The sequence below is a fragment of the Carassius auratus genome, unplaced genomic scaffold (assembly GCF_003368295.1).
Source record: "Carassius auratus strain Wakin unplaced genomic scaffold, ASM336829v1 scaf_tig00017737, whole genome shotgun sequence".
Lineage (NCBI taxonomy): Eukaryota > Metazoa > Chordata > Actinopteri > Cypriniformes > Cyprinidae > Carassius > Carassius auratus.
The window spans coordinates 1-21,090 of NW_020524813.1; the positions used below are offsets into that span (position 1 = coordinate 1).

General features: G+C 34.6%; 1 protein-coding gene across 2 annotated transcripts; it reads left to right on the forward strand.

Annotated features, from left to right (window-relative positions):
* Positions 1-5,488: 5,488 nt before the first annotated feature.
* LOC113075846 (formin-like protein 19) lies at positions 5,489-18,345 on the forward strand. 2 transcript variants are annotated; one of them, XM_026248505.1, is made up of 6 exons: positions 5,489-5,733; positions 10,463-10,592; positions 10,692-10,724; positions 11,014-11,114; positions 12,472-12,555; positions 17,229-18,345. In XM_026248505.1, the coding sequence occupies exons 1-6, from the start codon at positions 5,602-5,604 to the stop codon at positions 17,331-17,333; spliced, it is 585 nt and encodes a 194-aa protein (XP_026104290.1). In that variant the 5' UTR covers positions 5,489-5,601; the 3' UTR covers positions 17,334-18,345. The 2 variants fall into 2 exon arrangements, with proteins under 2 accessions (XP_026104290.1, XP_026104289.1); XM_026248504.1 differs by lacking the exon at positions 17,229-18,345 and having other exon boundaries at positions 12,472-12,828.
* The last annotated feature ends 2,745 nt before the right edge of the window (positions 18,346-21,090 follow it).

A 21,090-nucleotide genomic window follows, 5' to 3' on the forward strand; every position in this document is an offset into this window, starting at 1 on the left:
TGGGAAAACAATTTCATGTGAACTCAAGTCTCACAGTACGCCTAGAGTAAATCAGTAAGCTTTGCACAGGTGGCTCCCGAGGCACACAGCTGAAAAACTAAGAGAAAGAATAAAAAGCTCATTTACTAATGCAAACGACAATCTTGGCAGACAGCAGGCGCTCAGGAAAAAAAAAAAATCAATGAAATGGACTTGAGGTGGAAAAAAGAGTCATGCATTAATACACAGAGGTTCTGTTCGCAACGAATCAGCACTTCGAGTGAGTTTCTAATGGCAAATTTCCTTCAAGTCATTTATTAGTTAGAGAGAGGTAGTGGTGGGCAGGAGATGTAGCTCAAAGAGCACTCTGAAGGCTTTTTCTACCTGTGAGTAAAAAAAAAAAAAAAGTTGAAATCCCTCTTGTACTTTCAGTGCATCAAAATTTAGTCTCTCTATAGCCGACTTGCTCTTCTGTTCTGCACCACTGAATACATTTCATTCTGATGTTGCATTCTCTCTGGGCTCTGAAATGGGATGCAAAGACGTGACATAGATCTTCACAAGCTTTTCTGTGTGAACAGATGATTATATACCGGCCGCAAGTTTAAGCCACTAAGTGTGGAGGTCAGAATCGGCTTGACTCAGCATTCAGGTGTCAGTAAGGGCTCATGACTTCACCTCAGGGAAATTGACAGCTATTTTAGCAGATTTTGCTGTTCTGTCCATCTTGCTGTGCTCGGCCGTGTCACTGACTGCCGTCAAAGATGCCAGAAGTGACTGCCATCTGAATCGTCATACTTTTGTGTCAGTAGTGAGAATCAGGGTTTCAGCAGGTCTTAAACAGTCTAAATTCAGACTTCTACAAATCAATGCCTTTAACGGTCTTAAGTAGGAGCAGAAAATCGTACATTCTTAAACGTATGGCTTCCTTAGTATTCATATTCCTTAGTTTTCATCTCTTGTTTTTCAGTTCAAATATGTAAACATCCTTAAATCAAGATGCATTTACTTGAGATGTAAAATTAATGAATTCAGGTTTACTGTAAAATGACATTTTGAAGTTATTTTTTAAGAAACGAGTCTATGCTTAAAATAATAACAAATATATGTCAGTGGGGCATGAACATAGTTTTCTATTTGAATTAAATGTTTTTTTTTTTACCTTATGTATCATAATGCTTCTGTCATTTTGTTTCTCAGTTTATTTTGATTTAAGAATCTTTAGTCATTTGTGCTGGAAAATAAGACTAAAATACTGAACAGAAAGGTAGAGTAAAAGTGATTGATCACACGTTACAATAAGGTCCCATTAGTTAATACTAACATTAACGGATATGAATCATACATTTATTACAGTATTTGTTAATGTTAGTTAATGAAAATACAGTTGTTCATTGTTAGTTCATGTTAATTCACAGTGCATAAACTAATGTTAACAAGCACAATTTTTCATTTTATCAATGCATTAGTAAATGTTGAAATTAAAATTAACTAAGATTATTTAATGCTGTAGAAGTATTGTTCATGCTTAGTTCATCTTAACTAAAGTAGTTAACTAATGACTTTTATTGTAAAGTGTTACCAAGTTATTTCCATATTCTAATTAAGCATTTTTTTTATTAATTAAAAAATACAATTAAAAAGATATGTTGGAAGTTGTATTTTCTAACTTTGAATACTGCTAATGCAACTCCTTCGGCACTCCCAAACATGACGTTTTGTGTTCTCTTTTTCTTCTTTTTCTTTACTTAATCTTAAAGTGATCTTAATATAAAAAGTCTAAATGTAACCTTCATAAAACCTGCAGAAACCCTGAAAATGCACATGCATATAGGATTTGGTTTGACATCCTCAGCTACTTTTATTTATTTATGCTCCCATTTTCCATGCATATTAAATCTGTCTAAACAGAATGGGTTTTTGATGGCATCACCATGTCTGATCTCTTTATTAAAATATACATGAGCCCTTTGACTAAATGTTGAACTAAATATTCTGACGGGGCACATGTAATGCTGTTTAATGAGTTTGAAAGGCAGCATCAAACTTTTTTGTTTTACTTTCGTTATGTAACATTTTAATTTCTTAACCTAGCCAGCGCCTTAAATTTCATGAACTAACAATGAACAAACTTATTTTTAGAGCATTTATTAATTTAGATTAATTTGTAATAGGTTCATATACTGTATGTAATATTGTTCATTAATTCATGTTTATACCTAATACATTTCCTAACAAGTGTTAATTTATTTATCATTAGTATCATTATCAGTATATGTAAAAATTTACAAGATAATGTCATGGTAACACTTCCTTCTTTTACCAAATATTCCACTATTTGCTGTTTTTCTGGTAACCTTTATTTGATTAATGTTAACTGGAATTAAATTACTCCATTAGTGTTGGAAAGATTTTAGATAATTTACAACAGAAGTCTAAAATAATTACGTTTTAGATAAATAATGTCAAGTGATTTCCAAATAGGTATTTATTTAATTAGAAAATAATGTCAATTATTTATGGTCTTTGTCAGCTCAAAAGCAAAGTCATTAGAGCAAGTTAGTGATTATTTGAATGATGGACGTGTTTGCAGCAAATAAATTGGGTCTATTTTGATTTCATGTTCACTTTAAAGGAACATAATGTTAAAGGAAAAGTATTTTTTGTCAATACAATGGAAGTCAATGGGAACCAAAACTGTGTAGTAATGGTGTAGTAATTTGTGTTCAACATAAAGGTTTTGAATGGCATGAGGTTGGATATATGAATAATTCACACAAGTTTGAACATTTTGCTGTTTCCATTGAATCGAATGAAATTTGCACAACTTATATGCACAAAATTTTTAATATTGCATAAAACACTTGCGAATAAAATGTTGTGAATTAACTTGGTAAACTGGTGCCAAAGATCCCTAAGTAGTACTTCGCTGCAGTAGGAGAAGCCTTTTGAGTCTTTCTTCAGTAAATAAAAAATTCTTTGCACTCAAAGCATGCAGGCAAAATGCAATAAATGCGCTCATGTTATCATGCTTTCGGAGGTGGATGCCTGCTGTTTGGGAATGCAGTAGTGTAATTATACTGAACCACTTTGACATTTTAGAATGACCAAAACAACATTTCAAATGCTGTGCAATGAGTTCAGTCCGCTGGTTAGTCCAGTTACGCTGGCCTGTTGCAACATTTTGATGCACATAGCAAAATATATTCAGTAAATGTGCTACCATCATAGTTTATGCACATGTTTTCTTATTAGATAAAATATATACTCTTCAAATTAATCCTTTAATGCACGTTTTTAGAATTAAAGGCTGATTTATACTGTTCTACTGCGTCATTATGCATCATTCATTCATTCATTCATTCATTCATGCATAAAGTCCACATAAATGCACACAAAACTCAAATACATATGAGACGTTCTAGCAGACCAATCACAGTGCTTGCGGTCCGCATAGAAATGACGTGCTGTTAGATTTTTGGACAGGTGCACGTCAGCCTATGGCGTAAGGGAGTACATCTACACGTAGGCTACAGCGTAAGTCCAACGAATAAGTATAAATCAGCCTTTAGGCACATCTTGCCATTTATTTGTTTTGCAAAATCCCAAAAAGTTGAACAAGAACATGTAAATGAAATCTGAAAAATGTCCAAATAATGAAAGTCAATGGATTTAAATTTTGTTGTTGTTTGCACCTAGCTTTGTGTTCCACAGAAGAATGAAATACAGGAATACAAGTCTAGAACGACTTGAGGAGGAGTAATGATCGTTTCTGGCTGAACTAGGCCTTTAAGAGCAATGCTTTTTCTGTCTGAAAATGTTATACAGTAACTCAGTTTAGACCCCGTAGAAAGATCCTCCGTTGACTTCCCAAACAACTGTTTCCACTGTCACCATTAAATCCATGGGATTTTCTGACATGGTTGACTTTTTATACCTGTAACATTAAGGCGGATTTACCCACCATCTGACAGGCTGGGTGCTAGGGTGGAAAATTGTTCTGGCTTAGAACGGGGAATAACGAAGAGCTCTTTAGGTGTGTTGTTGTTTTGTCTCAGAGCTTTCTGAGGAATGCTAACTCTTTGTGGCATTGTGAGCTTTTAGCAAACAGACAGCGTGCAATGCTCCAAGAGCTCACGTGAGGAGCGAAACGCAGGAGTTTGAGTAAAAATGCAAGAAGATCACTCATGTGGGGTGTTGGAAAGAAGCGTAGCTGAAGTTTCTGCCAATTGGGACTTGATTAGCATAGATAGCTTTGGTCAAATTAGTGGTTAAGGGTGTGAATCAGGTAGAAATCAAGCAGAGGGCTGAAAGGAAATGGATTGAGTCTGTGAGCAAATGGGAAGGTTGCGATGGAAAAAGATGGGCATATGGTCTTATGGTTGGTTTCGTAGATGTAAAATCAAGCTTTTCCTTTGGTTGTTTTCTTTGCTGTTGCTCTTTACTCAGGGGCTCAGCTAAAGTGGTTGTTAAATAACTAATAACGCAAACATCTTAGGCAATTAATGCTAGCACCTTTCAGCCTTACCTGTTTATCTTGGCTAAATCACAAGGGCTTTTCCCCAAGAGTAGCATAAACGTGTTTCTTGAGGTATTAATATAGGAATGTTAATCAGACTGCCTGAATGAAAATGGTGTATTTAATTTGGTGAATTTAATTGGAAGTAATCCAGTGTGGTTCTGGGAATATTACACATTCAGTCGGCATCACTGTGAGTTTGTTGTTCACAAATGCAACTTATCAGACTAAATCTCTAACGCTTTACATCATAGACAAATGCCTTGGTGTAAATATTATGCATCTGGTATTAATGCAATTTCTTTTATCACCCATATATTGCATTCAAATGCTATTTTGATTGTACTTTTTAATAGGTAAATAATTTTTTAAAGCGTTTGTTTGTTTATTTATTTATCACATAGCATTTTCTATTTGAAATAATTTTAATGATTATTATTATTTCTATCACGCTAGCTTTTATTTTATTAACCAGCATTAATTTACTGCATTAACTAGCTTTTAGAAAAGCAGCATTACTTACAACATAGCCTAAAACGATGCTGAAATAGAAATAAATAGCTTCAGAGGCTGAACAACCATTATATTTTGATAAACGATTAGAAAGGCAGCATGCACAAGAACACCAGGAACGTGCATTAAGGAAGTAAATAGGGTCAATTTTGATTTCACGTTGACTTGAAGTTGTGTCAAGTAATCATCCGCTGTAGTTCACTGGGGTTGTTTTCGGTTAACCTTAGTCATATACCATTCTGTTCCAGTGTTTTGATTTAGCATGGGTTCTTAAGAACTCTTGTAATAAGTGTCTTGTTGACGGATGGTAGTCGTTGATTGTTCCTGGTACTTGTTACTTCAGCAAGAACCCTTAACCTGATGGCTACCAATCATCAGGTTTAACTTTCTTTCCAGCTTGAAATAATAAATAAAAACACTTCCTGTGTAGGCTCTGATATGTACTTGACAGGTATGGTCTGTGTCAACAGGAACTTAAATGCCGATGGCTGTTTAGTGAGAGGCAGGAAAAAGTTTGCTGTTCGATTAGTTGGAGATGACATGTTCTGGCCTCGGTGTTTGTCTTTCAGCTGATTATCCAGAAGATCCGCATGTGCCAGCAGCTGTGGGCTTGTGACTCATTTGTCAGCGTGCTGGAGTACCTTCTGGCCGTGGGCAATTACCTCAACCAGAACGCAGGCAAGGACAGGGCCAAGGGATTTCGCCTCTCATCCTTAACTAAGGTAAGACCCGCAACCGCCAGCAAATGACCTGTGAGGGATGTCAAGGAGAGCCAGGGATAATAAAACTTCTTATTGGCATACAGGACAAACATCTGCTGGGTTTATTTCTCTTTCTTCTTTCATCGGTTCTCATTTCTGAACCAGTTGTTTTTTTTTGTTGTTTTTTTTTGTTCTTTTGGTCAGTCTTGGTATCAACATTGAGGATTTATCTAACAATATAGGATGTGATTTTACTAAATAATGTAGGTATGCAAGTAATGAATACTTTTGTTCAAAACAATTGTATTCATTAAATTGATCAAAAGTGACAGTGAAGAGATTTATAAATGTTGGTTACTTAATTTATTAAATTTTATATTCTGATTCTGAAGCACTCAAATTTGATTTATTTGCAATGTTAAAATGTAAAAAAATATATATATATTTTTATTTTAAATAAATGCTGTTCTTTTGAACTTTCTATTCATCAAAGAATAAAAAAACAAATAATAAATAAATAAATAAATAAATAAATAAATATATATATATATATATATATATACACACACACACACACTGTATAACTATATAACTGTATTTTTGATCATATAAATACAGCTTTGGGAAGCAGAAGAGACTTCTTCCAAAAACATCATAAAACTGTATGACCCGCATTATGACTCCTTTTCTCGTAATATTACATTGATTATTTAGATCCTTTTATTAATATTTTTTAAGAGATATTATTTCCTAAGGACAAAATACAATATATTGTACATTTAGTCAAATATATTCTCATATAAATAAGAGTTTTTAGTGAAACTGACTCAATGGCATTATTATTCACAATAGGATTGGGTGGTTGCTGCTCTTTTTTTTTTTTTTGGTTGTGTTTCCAGAAATTGAAAGAAGCATATATCATTGCTTAACAACTGCAACTGCAAAATGTATTGTTAGAAATCAGTTTTTACTTCCAGAACCCCGTTGTTGCACTATTTTGATGCATGGCATGGCAACTTGTGGCGTGTCATAATGTAATGTATGCCATATAGTTTTTCATGTTTGTAAAACTGCATCCACTACACAAATCAGATGTGCCACACAGAGAGTTTCTCATTGTTGTTTGACTCTACAAACTCTTGCTGCAGTGACCCAATTGCTTAGTCACTAGTGACATGCTGGTAATTTGTATTGATTTTTGTGGCCAGGATGCTTGAAACCCAGTTCCTCAGTGACTACATTTAAGGGCACTTGCACCATAAACTGAATGACTTCCTCCTTTGCTAATGAGGATCTGTGCACCACCCCTGCACTTCCTCCATGGAAATATGACATAGAACATAATGGCTTGCTTATTTTAGAGAGATGAATTAAAACTTTTACGATTAATGAAACACCCTGCCCTCGCATATTCACCATGACACTTTAAAAAAAATAAAAAAAATAAAAAGCCATTTTAAAATTTTATCTATCATATTTTGTTACCGCATTATGAAATTTTAAGACTTTTGCACATTTAGTCTTAATTATATATTAACATTTGAACTTATGTCAATGTTTAAAAGCAAACTTGAGACAACATTCTGGATTAATTGATTCTGAAAGGTGAATTGTAGCATTTTATGGTCAAATATGTTTGTATGATCACTGCAAAACTATATAAATAATGTCTTGGTTACATATGTAACCCTTGTTCTCTGAAGGAGAGAATGGAGACAACACTTTGTGAGACCAATCTACTTTGTGTGTATACTAAAACAAGCCAATGGACATTGTCTTGCAATGATTGCATCCAGCTGCCGCCGATCAAAGCATGAGCATAAAAATTAGCAGGTGCAACTCATACCAGGTTTTTGCGGAGGAGCCGAGCCAGTAACCCAGACACGTGAGGCAGCGATTGTGACCATCACCCGTCTGCAGCCAGAAATGCACGGTTAATACATTGTAGCAGGATGCAGTGACGAGTTTGGGAGATGCAAAGTTGTCTTTAAAAAGACATACACATGAATGCTGAAGCGCACAGAGGAGATGGCTGCCTGCAACACAAATGGGGAAGTGCAGCCTGATGTGTGCAACCCACTCGACAGAGGAAATCACCACCGCTGAAGTGCCATACCACCGTCATGAAGAGCTCTCATTCAGTTTTCTTTCAGTAGAGTAGGCAGGAACAATACAATGTGTTCCCTCGGCTCAGAAGAGCAAACCTGGTATGAGTTGCACCTGCTGCCTTTTTATGCTCACACTGTGATCAGCGGCAGCTGGATTCAATCATCACATGCCAGTGTCCCTTGGCTCGTTTAGTTAAACTAGAAATAGATTGGTCTCTCGAAGCAAGATCCCAATTCTCGTAGTGACTGACTGAAAGAGAACTTTTGTTTCATGTTTCTTATATATCCCAGTGCTCTTTTTATCATCACATGAATAAATAAATAAATGCAATAAAATAATTTTTTCATGCACTACATTTCAAAAGTTTGGAGTAAGTAAGACTTTTAAATGTTTTTGAAAGAAGTCTTTTCTGCTCAATGAGGTTGAATTTAATTTATCCAAAAATGCAGTAAAAACATTATTATTACAATTTCAAATAACAGTTTTCTATTTGAATATTTTTTTAAGTGTAATTTATTTCTGTGATCAAAGTTGAAAGTCCTCAGTGTCACATGATGCTGCATCATTCTGTTGATTTGCTGCTCAAGAAATTTTTTTTTGATTCTTATCAATGTTGAAAACAGTTACTTAATGTTTTGGTGGAAATCATGATGCAGTTTATATTCCAGGATTATTCGATTAATAAAAATGTTTGCACATTTTGAAATTACAGTAAAAATACAATATTTTGTTGCAATAGTAGCAATGAAAAATATCCACTGTCACTTTTTTTTTAATCCGTTTAATGTGTCCTTGCTGAATAAAAGTAATTTAAAAAAATCTTACAGACCCCAATCTTTGGGAACAGGTGTATGGATTTATTTATTTATTTATGTATTTATTTATTGCGTAGTCATGTAAGAGGAGCCACCAAATATACAATGTAGAAAAAATAGACATTATAAAACACATTCATACATTTCTTTTAAAGGGCAAATTTACGTTTAATACCACAAATTCTGTCTGAACTAAGCCTATGCTTTGAACAATCAGTTTATTTGATTCCTTCTGGACATCTTTTAGTTTTGTAGAATGGGTTCAGGTTTAAAATCGTAAACAACACAACCTAAAAACAGAGCCCCCTCTGAGTTTTAAATTAGCGGCTGCTGAAATTGTTGCAGTGGCCTCATGTCTACATGCATTACCATAAAGAATAGGTCTAGAGTGCCTGACAGATCTCCGCACTTGTTCTCTGTGGACCTCTTTACATGGAGAGCAGTTGAAACAGTCGCTCTTAAACATGCATGCTAGTTTCTGTGGCATGAGTACTTGCTTTACATTTTCTCGCTTTAAAAAGATGCAGTTTTAGATAGGAGCAATTGTGTTTCGCACGTATCACTTAATTAATTTTAAGTGCTTGGGCTGTTCATGTTATTGCTGGATAAGTGTGAAACCTTTTTTGAATTAGCAACTATATTTATTCTGCATGATCAAGACATGCATTTATCACTTATCATTATCACTCTATAGCCTACTGTACAAATTCTCAATCTTCAGTAAAAAGCAATCACCTGATGCTGCGGCGCTCAACAATATTTACATTGTGGTTAATCAGAGAGCAGAACCTGAGAAGTCAAGGCTTGTTTAAGTCAGATGTTTACCCGGTTTTCCATGTGTGGACAACAGAGGTGGGCTTGGGTACAAGGACGTTATCTTCTTCCAATTTTAGCTGATGGTAATAAACATGTGGGTGTTAAATTGTCAAACCTCGCTCTTTCTCTGGCCTTGGGCAAGGTATTGGTATTCAAAGATACGTGCATGAGCATGCATAAACTCTCACAAACACACACCCAAGATAAATATCTGTTTACCTCCGGTCAGATGGGATATTTCAGAGGGGATAAAAGAGCAGTGGTTCCCGGACCTCATCCTAATTGTTCCCAACTGCATGCCTACATAGACAGCTGCCTTCTAAGGAAGCATCTGAACTGTTATTGAACCAAAAAGTTTAACTTAATCCTTGTGTGTGTGTGTGTGTGTGTGTGTGTGTGTTTGTTTGTTATTTTTAGTTTGTCTATATATTTTTTATACAGTTTTATTTCAGTTTTAGTTTTTATAATTGTTAAACTAAATAACAAATTGGAAATGTTGCCTTGTCAACTAGCTGAAATAAAATATTTTTTTTGTATATCTATCTGTCTGTCGGTCTATCTATTTCTTTTAGCAGTTATTTTATAATTGTTTGCATCTATGTTTGTTTGTACAGTAAGTGTGTATTTAATTTATTTAGTAAATAAAATATTTTTTTTATGAACCAGTTACGTATTATCATATAATTTCATACGTGTTTGTTTAACCATTTAATTTTAATTTAAATTATTTTGGTATTGAATGAAATATTGCATGGTATTTATTTGTAGTAATGTCTGTCACCTCATCTGCCATCTTAAATTAATTTTTTTCATCAAGGTTGTCACAATGCAATTGTGGGATTGAACTCACAGCATTTTGGCTAAATCAAAATAAGTGTCTACAGTGCCTTAAAATGCTGTCTGGAAAGGTTTTTTAACAGAGTACATCTATCATCTTATCTCAAGAGCAGGTGCATGGAAAAAAAAATTCATTCACAAACACATTCATTATTTTTCCCTCCTTTTCCCAGCTTTCTCAGCTGCGCGGGAACAGTCAGAATTTCACCTTGCTGCATGCCCTTGTGGAGCAGATCATGTTGCGAGAACCACGTTTGGCCACCTTTTTCCTGGAGCTTGCAGAATTTGAGACTGTTCCTGGAGGTACTCTAATCAAAACCGCAAGGGAAGATGTGCTAGATGTTTTTTGGGCTCATTTGATTGAATGCCTTCTGATTGTGTGTTTCTGTGGTTTTCCTGCAGCTTCGGTTAAAGGTCTGACAGCAGAGGTGGACGGTACGTGGACGCGGATGTATTTTGTGATGCAAAATAAACTTGCACCAAACCTGTTTGTAGATGTCAGTGTTGCAGAAAGGGATGCTTGACTGAGCACATCTGATTACAGAATATCACAATTTCACTGCTTTATTCGAGCAATTCTTACAGTTTATAACTTTTTAATAAGCTGAGCATTACATTCAAACCTGTTGCTGCTTGGCTTTGTGTGTGCATTAATGCATTAAGAGTGCAGAGGGTCCATAAATGTGATTAATCACATATTTTTTTCCCCTTTGTCGTTATTTAGTAGTTAAGAATGAATTTCAGAAGATCATCCAGTACAAGAAAACATACAGTAAAAGAAAAAACGAAGTCAATCAGCACCCCAAATTCTTCAAAGACTTAAAGGTAATTAACAAATATAACCAATTATCTCTGCTGTATTACATCAAATAATCAATTTACTTGAATTCATTATGAATTTGAAAGAAAACATTGGTATTAATGGCACATTAACGAGATTTAATCTGTTTTATTAATAGTCAACAACAATGAAATGGAACTGAAGCTTTTTTCCTTTTCAAAAGCACCACAAAAGTATCATTAAAACAACTAGAAATGTATTGTGTGATATTTTCAACATCTTTGCAAGTTAGGTCATTAGTCGTTGATTTTCTCATTTTCAAGCGAGCTGTTAAAGGGTTAGTTCACCCAAAAAGGAAAATTATGTAATTAATAACTCACACTCATGTTGTTCCAAACCCGTAAGACCTCCGTTTATCTTCGGAACACAGTTTAAGATATTTTACATTAATGACATAATTTTCATCTTTTGGTGAACTAAACCTGTGACCATTTCATTGACTCAATATGCTGAACTCCAGAATCAATCAGATTCACTGTGTGAACTGGATTAAAAGATTCAAAGGAATGGCTCAACTTGGACACAGCTAATTCCCTCAGTGAATAATGATCCAAATGTCAATTTTTTTGAAAGAAAACATGGATAATAGTGCCATGTCTTTTGATTATTGTGATTGGAGTAGTTTCTTTCATGAAACATTTCGAATTATATATATGTCAAAAACAATAAATGGGGACTGTTTTTTTTTTATTTTTTATTTTGTTTTCAAAAACAATGCAAAAGCACCATAAAAGTATCACGAAAAAAAAAAAAAAAATATTGCGTGATATACTCTTAAGTCATTGCAATTTTAATTTTAGTCTTCTCTTCAAGCAAGCTGTAAATAAACTGTGACCAGTTCAGTGTTTCTTTGATTCATTGAAGAATCAGTCAGACTGCAAAGCTACTTCTCTGAGTGAATAATATTGGTCTTTTCCTCACTCAAAGCTATCATATGACTTCAGAAGAATAGCAAGTCACATGATGTCCCATTATGATGCTTTTATGCTGCTTTTTACTCAGTTTGGAGCTCGACAGCCTCTGTCCTTACTCATTTTCATTATTCTGACCGGCCAGGCTGTTCTCTAAAAGAATCTCTGCACTGCATTATTCTTGAACGACTCCACAGAGAAAGGAAGTTAATCTAGCTCTTGTAAAGCACAGGTCCTTGAAAGCTGCTTTTGTGATACACGTTTTCACTGTATTAAACCTTGTGTGATGCAGTCTGGATGGAGAGAAATAGGGATAAATCAAAAGCCTCAGAGGCTGATAGCGCTAAGAATTCCAGTGCTACTTCTTCAAAAATGGGAAAAGAAGGAGAAAGCGCAGCCGTAACACCTCTTCCTTTTTCTCCGGCTCTAGACGACCATTGAGAAGCATGAGGCTGATTTCACTGAGCTGATGAAGAGGTGTGAGGAGATGAGGAAGCTCTACACTGACATATTGGTAATCTTTGAGTTATCATTTCAATATCTTCTGTTGTGTTGCTTTGGGAGATGGATGGGCCGGGATCTCCGACTATCTGGAGATTGGCCTTTCTCTGCTTATCTGTGCCAGGTGGACTGAGGTGGAAGAGGGGGATATATTTCTGCCCACCCATTCATCAAGGTGTTTTTTTTTCCCGTCTGAGGGACAGGATGCTGCTTTGAGATTGATTTATGATCGGTGTTGGGCAGTAATGCGTTATTAGCGAATTCATAATCTGCGCGCACACTTTCGCAATCCGTTCCCATGGATTTGTAAACTGTAGCCTACTCACGGATTCATGCAGCAAGCTCCTACGTGTTAACATACAGTTTTAATGAATATTATTATGTGGAATGGGTCTACAGCAAAGTGTCTTAAGTGATTCTCTGTATGATTTTCTCATACAGGTGAAACATTGTTGAAAACATGCAGCCTGTCTCCGGCTTTCAGTCAGCTCCTTAGCATGATAACATAGATTTCATTTTTAAACAGAATTTATATATGTATATATATATATATATATATATATAGGGGTGTAACGGTACGCAAAAAATCACGGTTCGGTACGTACCTCAGTTTTAAAGTCACGGTTCGGCTCATTTTTGGTACAGTAAGGGAAATAAATGCAAACATTAAACTGCAGGTTGTTTATTACTATAAACTTTTTTTAACAATTTGTATATAATACTTTTTAATAAAATATATATAAAATATAAAAAGAATAAGAAATAAAATACTGCTGCAAAGTTCTCCACTAAATAAAATACTCGCAGTCTCAAATATCATATAATAAAATATAATGAAAATATAAATAAATAACTATGATTACAGTGCAGCATTACCATTCCCAGCTTCTAGGCCTGCTCATATTTAAATATATATATATATATATAAATTTTCCAAAGAGTAAAGTGCAGCATCAACAGTTTCAGTTTTAAGGTCTGCTGAAATGGCTGAGATGCGGAGCGTGAATCATTTTAATCATTTCGGGAGCTCGGAGCGGGATCGCGAATCATTTGAGTCAGTTTGGGAGTTTGGAGAGGGTTCGCGAATCATTTGAGTCAGTTTGGGGATCGCGAATCATTTGAATCAGTTCGGGAGTTCGTAGCGGGTTCGCGAATCAATTGAGTCAGTTCAGGAGTTCGTAGCTGGATCGCGAATCATTTGAGTCAGTTCGGGAGTTCGGATCGGGATCGCGAATCATTTGAATCAGTTCGGGAGTTCGTAGCGGGTTCGCAAATCATTTGAGTCAGTTTGGGAGTTCGGAGAGGGTTCGCGAATCATTTGAGTCAGTTTGGGGATCGCGAATCATTTGAAACAGTTCGGGAGTTCGTAGCGGGTTCGCAAATCAATTGAGTCAGTTCAGGAGTTCGTAGCGGGATCGCGAATCATTTGAGTCAGTTCGGGAGTTCGGAGCGTGATCGCGAATCATTTGGATCAGTTCGGGAGTTCGTAGCGGGTTCGCGAATCAATTGAGTCAGTTTTGGAGTTCAAAGCTGGTTCTCTATCTATCTATCTATCTATCTATCTATCTATCTATCTATCTATATATATATATATATATATATATATATATATATATATATATATATATATGTATGTATGTATTTTTCTCGAAATTGATTCTGAATAATTGGACTTTGTGTTGTATAGACCATAATGCATAAAAGCGCATTAATGGGAAGAAAGTTATTTAAAAAAGTTACTAAAAAGTTACTTTTAACAGTAATGCATTACCTTTTGGTGTAAGTAATCAACAAAGTAATTGAAACACTGCTAATGATAACAGCTCTTTAAGATGTCCATGGTTTGTTTATGACAATAAATATGTTATGAGCACAGAAGATAGCAAAGCAACAAGAAACGAAACATGAAATAATAATAATAATAAGGTTTTGTTGTTGAATATTTGTTTTCTTTCGTTTATTTTTATTTTTTTTAACAATATTTGTTATTTGTTTTGGCTACTGAAAACCAGAGTTAGTAGACATCAAATTATTATTATTATTATTATTATTATTATTAGAAATTATTATTAAAGAAAGAAAATATTTTTTTTTACTATAAAATATTTATAATTTTCAATGTATTAAATATTTACATTTAGAGATTTTTATAAAACAAAACAAAACAAAAATAATAATACACAACATACAGAAACAATGTATAGAAACATTCCTTCCAGCTCTATGAAGAAAAATAAACGGTTTGCTAATTTTGTCATCTTATGGCCTTCTGGCTAAATGTAAGTTAATCTTGAAATTCTGTATATTTGACGCCTCAGGCTAGAATTTCTAATAATTGTGATATACACTAACTTTTAAAAGTTTAGGGTCAGTTGCTTTTGAAAGAAATTCATAATTCCTTATTTAGCAAGAATGCATTAATTGATCAAAAGTGATTTAGTTTCTATTTCAAATAAATTATGTTCTTTTGGACTCTCTTTTCATCAAAGAAAAAATTTAATAAATAATAAGATCTATCACGGTTTCCACACAAACATTATGAAGCACAACTGCTTTCGACTTTGATAATAATAAGAAATGTAAAATCAGCAGATCCGCATATCAGAATGATTTCTCAAGATCACGGGACACTGAAGACTGGACAAATTATGATGAAAATTCTGGTGTGCAACAGAGGACAAAAATAAATAAATTTCGAAATATATTTAACTTTTTTTTTTTTATTGTAAAACATATTTCAAAATATTTTTTATAAATACTGTATTTTATATATATATATATATATATATATATATATATATATATATATATATATATATATATATATATATATATATATATATATGTATATATATATATATAAACATTTTTCTACTTATTTCTGAGAGAGAGCTTTTTGTGATAAAAGTCCAGCAGAACTGAATAAGTGGCCAAAAAATACACAGCTTTCCTAATAATGAAAAACTAATTCTTTAGAAGAGTCCTTTTCCTCTGTTTGTAATGTGTAATGTATTTCCCAACTGTCCCAATTTTCTTCTTCAAGACCATCCATAAAGACTGCGAGTAGTTCATTGTGAACGCTCGGCCTATTGTGAGCTTGACAGGAAGAGAATCACTTCAGTTTCACAATTACAGCCCAAACTTTCAGCCTTGGGCAAAAATAAAGCAATCAGCAACTTGGGGCTGTTGAGCCAGAAATAATGGGGAGAACAGAGCTCAGATAAAGAAAAAAACTGAGAGTGATTGGAAATAAAACAGTTTTTTTTTTTTTTTTTTGGTCATTATAGTCTATTTCTTTTAACTTCAACATTACGGTTTATAAATCTGCCATTTCTGGTGTCTACAGGTATGAAGGTCATTGGACGGTGGATCACTGCATTAGTTGGTCAAAAAAACTCACATTTTCAACCAATATTTGCAAAGTAACTAAAAATGCAGTCGGAAGTTCGGAGCATGAATCATTTGAGTTAGTTCGGGAGTTCGGAGCAGGTTCGCGAATCATTTGAGTCAGTTTGGGGATCGCGAATCATTTGAGTCAATTTGGGAGTTCGGAGCGGATTCGCGAATCATTTGAGTCAGTTCGGGAGTTCAAAGCGGGTTAGCGAATCATTTGAGTCAGTTTGGGAGCTAGGAGCATGAATAATTTGAGTCAGTTCGGGAGTTCGCAGCGCGAATCATTTGAGTCATTTCGGGAGTTCGTAGCGGGTTCGCGAATCATATGAGTCAGTTTGGGAGCTAGGAGCATGAATAATTTGAGTCAGTTCGGGAGTTCGCAGCGCGAATCATTTGAGTCATTTCGGGAGTTCGTAGCGGGTTCGCGAATCTTATGAGTCAGTTTGGGGATCGCGAATCATTTGAGTCAATTTGGGAGTTCGAAGCGGATTCGCGAATCATTTGAGTCAGTTCGGGAGCTCAAAGCGGGTTAGCGAATCATTTGAGTCAGTTTGGGAGTTCGGAGCATGAATAATTTGAGTCAGTTCTGGAGTTCGCAGCGCGAATCATTTGAGTCATTTCGGGAGTTCGTAGCGGTTTCGCGAATCATTTGAGTCAGTTTGGGGATCGCGAATCATTTGAGTCATTTCGGGAGTTCGGAGCGTGAATCATTTGAATCAGTTCGGGAGTTCGGAGCGGGTTCGCGAATTATTTGAATCAGTTCGCGAGTTCGGAGCGGGTTGGCGAATCATTTGAGTCAGTTTGGGAGTTCAAAGTGGGTTCGCGAACCCTATGGTTTTACATTGAACCCCAAATGAACCCTTTTTTCTAAGGGTGTTGTCCAGTGTTGGGCAGTAACGCGTTACTGTAACGCAGTTACTTTTGACAGTAACTAATACTGTAACACTGTTTTATTTGTAAAATGTGTTTTGTTTTTGAACAGTTGCTTTTTTTTCCTCCTTTTTTTCAACTACTGTGTATGTGTTACTTTTTTTGGCCACTACTATATATATATATATATATATATATATATATATATATATATATATATATATATATATATATATATATAATTAATGTTTTTAATTTTAATGTTAAAGCTAAATGCTACACTTTATTATTTAGGAATTTAGGAACAAATGTGACAATATCAGTGTTCACACTAGAAATGTAACAAATATTTTCCAAGCAAAGAAGCTATTTTTTATTTTATAAAGCGATATATGAATAAACAGTGCCACTTTTCTTCCACAGATAAAATTCGGAGAGCCTTTGGATCAAGACTCCCAAGAACTTTTCAGATGGGTTTTCCAGTTTGTGAATGACTTCAAGAAAGTGTACTCTGAATACACTCAATGAAGCCAAATTTCCATTCACATTTAATACAGTAGGTGTTCGTATGTCTGAATTTGCACCTACTTTCATGTCATAAAAGTGAATTGGGAAGGCATTTGGACCGTCTGTAGAAACTCTTATCTCCAGACTGCGACTGATGTTTTCTGGATCTTCTCCAATGCTTGTGTTTGGTTAAAAGTCTTGGTGAGCTGGATCGTGCGATTCTTTGACCTGGTGCTACAACGAACAGCTCTTTTTATCTGTAGAGGCATATCATTTTAATGCTTGTCAGTGATGAAGTCAGAGATGGCTGTTGTGTAAGAGGCATTCTGGTTCCACGTGCGTCTGCTGAATTGCCGACTCTCTCTGTGTCCTTGAGCACATGTGTGTTTTCTGGATGATACAGAGTCGAGTCCTCAGCGGAGGTTCAGCAGAGGACATCTGCATTTCACACATTTCAAAACAGACTCCTCTTCGTTATTCTTTTGAGGATTTCATTCACTAAATGAAGAGGACATATAAAAGAGGAAGAAACAAATCTCTTTGTAAGTCTGATTTGAATAACTCTGGGATTTACAAGCGTGTGACTTGTAATCTCTTTGTAATGAACATGCATTGCAGTTTGTCCACCGTTGCAGGGATGGTTCACCCAAAAATGAAAAGTCTGTCATCATTCACCTTTGTGTCATGGTTTTCTTTCTTCTGTGGTACACAAAAAGGGATGTTAAGCAGTATATTTAGTATGTTTACAGTATATTTAGTATGTACTTTTTTATTATTATTATTATTTCATATCCATCTGTCCATTCTGAAAACTGGGTTACAGTTAGACAGATTATTCTATTCTATTCTATTCTATTCTATTCTATTATATTCTCCAAGCCAGTTATCCAGAACACACCGTCAACATTTATTTTATTTTATTTTATTAATTTTTTTCATCTATCCATTCTTCAAACCACTTATTCAGGGGTCATTGTGGATAGATGGTTCATTTTATTTTTTATTTTATTCTGTTCTCTTACCCACTTATCCAGGGTCGGCAGATTTTATTTTATTTTTTATTTTATTTATTTATTAATTTATTTATTTTTTAATTTATATTTAATTTTTTTTTTTTTTTTACTTTTTTTTTTTTTTATTTTTTTTTATATTTTATATTATTTTATTTTATTTTGGACTGATGTCAGTAACCTGTTCCTATAAATCTTATAAACCAGCACAGTAGCAACATAGCTGTATAAATATGACCTTGTGATCTATTTGTTGTGGCCTCCTGAAATACAGATTCATTATACAGTAAAAGAAGACAATAAAGTGAGTTTTGCACCCTGCAGTAGGGCACATAAAGTATTCTGTGTTCCATTTCGTGACCTGCAGGAGTTTGTCAGCTCAAATTCTCTGCTTCGTCAAACATAAAATGCTTTCCTTCTGCATTGTGGCAAAAATTGAGATTTCTTTTCTTTTTTCTTTTTCTTTTTTTTTTTTTTTGTTGCAAAAATGGAGCACGATGTGCCCTTGACTGCACTGGCAATGATTATTTTATTCATTAAAAGATGTATTCATGTTAGAACACTGAAAGTTTTTAATCAAGCAAGCTTAATTTATCTTCTGAAGCAGTGATTTGCATTAATGGTTGTTTTAATTTGTACTTTTATAAAAATAAATAAAAAACAAGTCTTCTGGCATCTCTAAAAGCATGTTGTGCTGTCACTACCTGAATTGCTTTAGTGTCTTTTTTCAACATTTTGTAAAAGCCTGTGAACATGTTTGGTTTTATATTAGAATAAGCGAGGGGATTACGTCTCTTGCCTGAAATGATCTGACCTGCAGCACACAAGACTTTTACAGTGACATCATTTGAAATCTTACCTCTGTTCATCTTCTTAGGTACTTATATATTTTTTGGTTTATGAAAGAGTGCGACGTTTTTCCTGTGCGTGTTTTGCCGTCAGCTGGTGTCGAGCTGAATGCTTTCATCTGTACAGCTGGTGTGAGTAAACGTCTGCTGGAGCGGTCTGTGAAGTCAAGGTCTGCTGGTCATTATTTACAGACGATTCAGGCACGAGTCTGTTAAAGTGGCATCTCTGCTGTAATGCTGGAGGTGTTGAATAACTCTTTCAGATAATAAGACCATGTTTTTATGAGTTGATGTTGTAGGTTTGCACCCACTTTCATGTCATAAAAGTGAATTGGGAAGGCGTTTGGACCGTCTGTAGAAACTCTTATCTGCAGACTGCGACTGATGTTTTCTGGATCTTCTCCAATGCTGGCGTTTGGTTTGATTAAAAGTCTTGGCGAGCTGGATCGTATGATTCTGTGACCTATATGTTGTTATCCCACACAGTTTAGATATAAATATGAATATTGTTGCAATAGTAGTTTTACATGAAATGCATACATATACACAGACACACACACACACACACACACACACACACATACGCGTTTTTGTGAAAAACTGGTACATATAAAAAATACCTCACATATGGGGACATGCCTTTTTAAAGCAGCTAGAGCCAAGCTGAAAAACAGTTTTAGGTTGCCAATGGTTTTGTTATGACAGTAATCTGTTAAGATTTTAATTTAAAGCATATTTTTGCACAACCAGATTTTTAACCTACATATGAGTACAAATATTAATTTCATCACCTTTCAGGACATATAAACACACATACACTGATGTCTAAATCATACCTACATATTGGTACAAGATTATCATACTGATTAAAAAAAAAACTGTTTTGCTGTGAAGAACAGAGTTTTACTGGAGACAACTCAATAAAACAATTTTCACAAGTGGCCATTGCAAGCTGTCCATTTGATCTGCATTTCTTAGTTCTAAACATGCTGAAATAAACCACCCTCTAAAAAATCTATTTGTTTTGCAGAAATTGTGCTTATCCATACACTCACTAAAGAAGAAACAAAGGGCAACCTATAACATGAAGTAAAGATCTACTACCAAATTCACAAGAATGGTTTTATTGCTGTAGCAACAAGCAACATTTATTATAAAACTGCATCTTAAATCGCAGACACAAACAAGCATGTGAAAACATTCAGTGTTGTTTTTACATTTTTTTGCTAAACTCAAAGAGGCAATTATAAAGCCTTAAATTCATTTATTGATTTAAATTGATTTAAAAGGATAATTTAAAACTATGACTGTTTTTCAGTGCCTCAGGTTCAGCCAACAGGCATGAGACACAGTTCATCATCCCAGGAACTCGACAGCGGAGTATGATTTATTATGAAACAGCATCCCAATTGTAGAAACAAATTATAAAAAAACAACATGTGAAAACATTGAATGTTACGCAATGGAACTGGCGTCCCGGAACTGATGCCTTAACAAATTTTGGGTAAAACTTTATAATAATGTTCAGTTTATAAGTCATTTATAAATGATTAGATAATGATGAACTAATAATTTACAAAACATTCTATACACTCACAAGTTATTAAATAATATGCTAACGATTTACAAATCTGTCATAGGTTATCTTAAAAAAATTGCATCATGAATTAATCAAAGAGATCCTTACAAACTGGTAAAAGGGATGGTTCACACAAAGAAGAAAATTCTGTCACCATTTACTCACGCTCATGCCATTCCAAACCTGTATGAGTTGCTTTCTTATGTTAAACATTACCCGCAATCTTCAAAATATCTTCATGTTTAACATAAGAAAGCAACTCATACAGGTTTGGAACGACATGAGCGTGAATAAATGATGACAGAATTTTCTTCTTTGTGTGAACTATCCCTTTAATAGTT

Coding starts and splice junctions, on each gene's coding strand:
- LOC113075846 (XM_026248504.1), top strand. CDS start 5,602: ATGTGCCAGCAGCTGTGGGCTTGTGACTCATTTGTCAGCGTGCTGGAG. Junction 5,734..10,462: donor GCCTCTCATCCTTAACTAAG/GTAAGACCCGCA, acceptor TCCTTTTCCCAG/CTTTCTCAGCTGCGCGGGAA. Junction 10,593..10,691: donor ATTTGAGACTGTTCCTGGAG/GTACTCTAATCA, acceptor GTTTTCCTGCAG/CTTCGGTTAAAGGTCTGACA.